This window comes from Pan troglodytes, chromosome 19 (assembly GCF_028858775.2).
Source record: "Pan troglodytes isolate AG18354 chromosome 19, NHGRI_mPanTro3-v2.0_pri, whole genome shotgun sequence".
In the NCBI taxonomy this organism is placed as follows: Eukaryota; Metazoa; Chordata; class Mammalia; order Primates; family Hominidae; genus Pan; species Pan troglodytes.
In genome coordinates, this window is record NC_072417.2 from 30361847 (window position 1) to 30367846 (window position 6000).

Genomic DNA, 6000 nt, shown 5'->3' on the forward strand with positions numbered 1-6000 from the left:
GTGGGGATTTTCTCAAGTCCTAAAAGCTGATGGTAGGAGCAGACACATTCCCTCGAGAGGGCGGCGGGGGAGCTGTGGAGGGAATGGACGCGGCTCTCATGCCTGCAGCACCCTGTGCGTAGTGGGGAGGTCAGGGGAAAAGGGTGAACCTGTAAAGATGTGTTTGGAGGCAAGAGGCCCTGTTCTGGGAATGTTGTTGACCTGTGGTTTCAACGTTATTTCAGAAAGAAGAGAAGCCTGCAGAAGAACATCCTAAAAAAGTATGAACCAGTTACACCTTATCTTAGCGTCTCCATTTTAATTTTGAGTGTGGAGGGCAAATCGGATGATTCTATCCATTGCCATCCTGAACTGTTCCAATCATGAATCCTTCACTGAGTCAGTTTTGTTCCCATAATGTTTGATGGAGTCTCCTAATGTGTCTGTGTGGGTCCACTTCTGTCTTATTTGCATGCTTGTTTCACATAATTGGCTTCTGGTGTTGCAGTTATTTTTCTCTGTGATGAATGGGGTGACAGAATGAGCAACTTCTGGAAGCCTGGAAGTTGTAGTGACACACAGATGGAGATCAAAGAGCTTCAGGATGTAGCCATTTAGCCATTTTAACAGACAAGCAGCAAATTGGGTTTTAGAGTTTTGTTTATTTGCAGTGCATATTAGAAAACTAACCCCAGGAAGTGGTTGAGGTTTGGACTCTACTTTTCCATGGCTGACTGTAGCTTACTGATAAGCCTGTTCATCTGGAAATAATTCTTATGTGTTTAATGCCCATTCATTTCGAGGCATTTTTTTTTAACTCTATACCTGTTTGGACTTTTTGATAATGTAGATTCATTAGGCATTAGGGTCAATGCCATTAGACCCTAAGAGTTGTTATCTGTCGTTCTCTAACTCTCTCGTTTTCTAACTCTCTTGTAATTTTTTGTCATGATAGGCTTGTGGTCAGCTACAGGAGTGTAAAGGATTGCATGCTGTAGTCAGATGCCAGCCTTAGGTGGAGGGCTTCCTTCAGCACAGTGAGGGATGAAAGCTATCCACAGCCCTTGGCTACTTCAGTTCCCCTTATCATGATTCCCCCCCTCCACCCCATAACCTCTGTCTGCCTTTTCCATGGAAGATTTGGCCACCTTTTGCTGAAACTAGGTTTAGTGGTAACAATTTTATACCTTTAATTAGCAGTAAAAAACCTTCTCTCTTGAATTCCTGTAGCTATCCGCTCAGCTTTTGTGTGTGTGCCATTTTGGCCTCAGCCTCTGTGACCTGGAGAGATGTACATGTTGGTTGCTGAAAAGCTCTGAGATGCAGAAAAAGCCTGACTTGCCCCACATCTCTGTTTATTTCTGGCAGGCATTCAACTCAGAAACAGACAGTTTCAAGCTGGCCTATGGAGGGCACCAGTATCACGCCAGCTGTGCCAACTTCTGGATCAACTGTGTCGAACCAAAGCCTCCTGGCCTCGTCCTGCCTGACCTGCTCTGAACAACTCCTCCGTGAAGCATTGACTTTTTTTTTTTCTGTGACACCCCACGGGGTGACAGGGACCAATAAATAGAATGCGAGCACTGCACAGTTCGCTTCCCTGAATCGATATGAAGAACACCGCAAGGGACGGGGCCCCCATCATCCCCACGGCCAGTCTGCAGGACTTCAGGTAAAATTGTCCCACCCAAACTGCACGTGGCACCAGAAGCTTGCTCACTTATCTCTACTTAAGATTTTCTGAAATATGGACCACGGCTTTCTTGATCTAAGGAAGAACTTGCTGCTGCAGTATTGAAACTGTGAAGAACTGACATTTGAAGAAAAATAGATTACCGTTGCGGGACTAGAATGGGCGACTGCTTGGAGCCAGTGCTTGTTTTTATCTAGGACACTTACTGTCCTGTGAAGTAGAATGCATTTATCTGCATTTAGTTTGTTAATGTCTGAAATGAATAAAAAGAGGAAATTGCGATTAAACTGATGTTCTGCTTTTTATGGAGAAGATTCTGCCCGTCTCCCCTGGACAGTAGCAGGCAGGTGAGGGCAGATTTTACCCACTTGGTTGTCACAACTGAACCAGTTCTTTACTCCTTTCCTTCACTTCTGTCCACTCTCAAGACTTTTTCCCAAAACATGCCTGGGCACTCTGCAGCCGTGAAGAATGCTCATTTTGACAGAGGCCCAAATCCTGTGTATTAGGATGATATCCTTCCCCCCGGGAGCCTTCGCTGCAAACCTGTTCTGCTGCATGCAAAGACTGTGACCATGGAGTTTTCTCAGACAAGATTTGGAAAGGCAGTGGAATGAAATCTCTTTGCAGTGGCCTCTCTCCAAATTTCCAAAGATGACTGCATAGGGACCAACACTGCCTGACTTTGCAGTATCTGTGAGAAAAACCTGAAAATTAATTCAGGGTGAAAATGTGGAGCTCTCAGCCTAGTGTAAAGTATCAAGATGTATATTTATGGGATAGATACATGACTTAGAAGAAGTAGAAGAAAATTGTCCAGAAACAGTACTGAATTTTGGATAGAAAAGGCTCATGCTTCCTGGAGTAGGGAATTGTCTTTGCCATTTAATGTGAATGCATAAAATTAGGGGAAAAAACCCAAGTGGCTAAGAGCTGTGTTATTCCTGGGAAGAACTACCAATCTAGGGCGCACGTCTCTCTGAATTGTTGATTATGCGCTTTATGAAGAGATTTTTCAATCTCGTGTGCTTTACTTTGTGTGGTTTAGGCCCTCTGACCTAGACTTTTATTTTTAAACTGAAAAAGTTGGTCTTGTCTATATAATTGCTGCTTTTACATAATTTATTTTCCCTTCTCAGGACAAATTCTATCTTGCTCCATCTTACAGCTTTTCCATGTTCTCCAAGAAAGGTGTGGAACATTTTCATTAAACAGCTGTTGCTGAGGCTTCTGCTTGACCTTCTGCGTGCCCGAATGCACAGAGAGGCACCGAGGAGAGAAAGGCTTTTCTCACTCGCTCCCGATGATACCGACTCTGGCCATTCCTGACTGAGGCAGCTCACTCTGAATGGGCACCTTTGGAGCTTTTGCCCACCACAAGGCTAGTGGGGTGTTTCTAACAACACAAGTGGGACAGCTTTTGGCAGGCTTTTCCTGAGGCCTCGGCGCTTCCATCCTGGACAGCACCACTTCCACATGGAGCTGGAATGCAAGCAGGCTGCTAATTGGCCTTAAAAATTCTTTTTTTTTTTTTTGAGATGGAGTTTCACTCTTGTTGCCCAGGCTTGAGTGCAATGGCACAATCTCAGCTCAGTGCAACCTCCGCCTCCCGGGTTCAAGCAATTCTCCTGCCTCAGCCTCGCGAGTAGCTGGGATTACAGGCGTGCACCACCACGCCCAGCTAATTTTGTATTTTTAGTAGAGGCAAGGTTTCTCCATGTTGGCCAGGCTTGAACTCCGGACCTCAGGCGATCCGCCCGCCTCAGCTTCTCAAAGTACCGGGATTACAGGCGTGAGCCACTGCGCCTGGCCTAAATTTCATAACAGAACCATGACAGTAGAATCTACCTTTGCAATAAGAATGTTTCCCAGGAGTTAGAGACCAGCCCTGGGCATGATGGTAAGACCCCAGCTAATTATACAAAAAATAATTAGCCGGGCAGGTGGAATGCATCTGTGGACATTTGTGATCCCAGCTACTAGGTAAGCTGAGGCGGGAGATCACATGAGTCCAGGAGTTTGAGGCTGCACGTGACAGCGTAGGTGATGACAGAGCGAGACACTGTCTCTTAAAAAAAAAAAATAGTTTCCCAGTTCGAATTTGTATTGCTGAAACATTTTTTTGAAATGCTGTATAGATGCCTGTCATGTCACAGTGGCCCAGTATCAACATTTTAAAAAGCTCACTTGGTAGCTGGGCTGGTTTCTATTCCTGAGAAATTCCAGAATGCCTCAGATAAAATTCCTTAGTATAATCCCCATTTTCCTTACCAAGGACGGTAGGCTTAGTCACTCCTTGGGAGGTGCCACAGGAAAATTCAGCAGATGTCAACAGAAAAAAAGCCTTTGCTATGAAAAGTATTCACTACCTTTCATATCTCTTGAATACTTGAAATGTTTAATTAGATGCCACCAATAGGGATCCAAGGAGTGTGGGACATGGTTGCGCTGCTTTTCTTTATAAACGTTTATTAAAATGGCTCAACGCTGCATTCAGCTTCACCTCAGCTCTTCTTGTCAGCCAGGAGCCCCGTGTCCTTGGAAACCGTAGCCAAGGTTACTTATTTCCATACTGTGCATTGTGTCAGCCCGCTTCACCCCACTGCTTGAATGGCCATTAATAAGCAGTTTCCTTTTTTTGGTGGGATGTTTTGCCTTTAAAATTTTTATGGCTTAGTGTGTAATTTAATTTTTGTCTGGACATGCTTGAGATAGAAGAGGTACTGGATATATGAGGATATTTTCCATGCTTTATTTTTCCTGTGGCTACTAGTTAGCATTCCATAGGGGTTGTGAATTTTTAATTATTTGAATATTTTGTGTACATATACATATTTGAAGGGTTTTGGGGGGGTCTTATTTGTTTAAAGGTGTCTTCTGTTTGCCTATTTCAAGTGTACTTCAGCTTTGCAAAGATTATAGGCTGTATGTTACAGAAATAGGAAATGCTGGCCCTGTACTGGGGACCACTACAAAAATTCCCTTTAGCCGGGCGTGGTGGTTCATGCCTGTAATCCCCAGCACTTTGGGAGGCCGAGCCGGGTGGATCACCCGAGGTCAGGAGTTCAAGACCAGCCTGGCCAACATGGCGAGACCCTGTCTCTACTAAAAATACAAAAATTAGCTGGGCATGGTGGCAGGTGCCTGTAATCCCAGCTACTCGGGAGGCTGAGGCAGGAGAATTGCTTGAACCAGAGAGGCGGAGGTTGCAGTGAGCCGAGATCGCGCCACTGCACTCCAGCCTGGGCAACAAGAGCGAAACTCTGTCTCAAAAAAAAAAAAATTCCCTTTAACACCTTCGAGGTCAAATGCCTGCCTTTGTGAACAGTTAATAAACTGACATTTTCAGACATTTGCCATTCAGAAGGGAGCATTGTAGCCTGCTGTAGACCATTCCAGCAAATGTCAGAATGCAGGGCAAGATGTGTGTCGACTATGTTTTTTATGTTTAAGTAAGTTACTTACTTATTTCTTCAGGTAAGTGTGTACCAAATAACAATACTGAAAAGCCCGCCCCTTGCCAGGCCGAGGAAATAAAGCTTAAGTGAAACAGCTCTTGGGGGAAAAATGCCACTTTACAAATACTTTTCTAACAAAATAGCATTATAATGAAGTTTTTACTTAATTCCATTATTTATATGTTGACGTGAATGTAAGTGGTTAACAAGTATTCATGTGGGACATCTCATTACTTTGTAGCTGTGGCTTTATTAACCAGTGAATGCTGTGGCCCTCAGCGAAATGCGTTGTCTTCTGCGTGATGTGGAATTCGCGCCTGTATTTTAAAAGATGGTGTGGTTTCTCCCTTGTTTGTATTTTAATAAACAACTGCTCTAATTGATGTGTTTAGACATTATAAAGCTTTACCTTTAAAATATTTTCAGGGTCTGTTCTGAAATCACCCCTTGTTAAACTTCCCTAACCAAAATACAAGTGTAGAAGAATGTCAGGCTACTAAGCCTTTTCTTGGTCTTGTCTTTGTTGGGTTGATTTCACATAGATGCAAGTCACTAGGATGAACAGGGGCCCATGCGCTTAAGATTACAAAGGTGTTCAGCTTCCCACGTGCGAGGAACTCTTAGTTACAGCCCCGTAGTGCTGCTTGCCAGGAATTCTACAGGTAATTTTCATTAATTACCAAGAACATCTGTCACCAGGTGTCTTCTCGCCCTAGGACAATGGTTATTTGGGTGCTCTTATTCAGAAACTCCCAGACTCAAAGCTGAGCCTCCTACTAAAGCAGCCAGAGCCTCCCTGGATTTTTTTTTTTTTTTTTTTTTTTTTTGATCTTATAGCATTTGTTGTTTCCTCTGATTTCCCATAGAAAC

General features: G+C 43.9%; 1 protein-coding gene across 48 annotated transcripts in view; it reads left to right on the plus strand.

Moving 5' to 3' along the window:
• The window catches only part of SYNRG (synergin gamma), a 93170-nt gene extending 87657 nt beyond the window's left edge, over window positions 1–5513 (plus strand). For 21 of the 48 annotated variants that reach the window (XM_054669966.2, XM_054669977.2, XM_054669978.2 and 18 more), the window contains one exon: window positions 1348–1959. In XM_054669966.2, coding sequence (XP_054525941.1) covers window positions 1348–1479 — 132 coding nt within the window. In that variant the 3' untranslated portion in view covers window positions 1480–1959. Of the gene's footprint in view, window positions 1–224; window positions 261–1347 lie in introns of all 48 variants that reach the window. The other 27 variants (XR_010152892.1, XM_054669961.2, XM_063798645.1 and 24 more) reach the window with 4 other exon arrangements.
• Window positions 5514–6000: the final 487 nt, after the last annotated feature.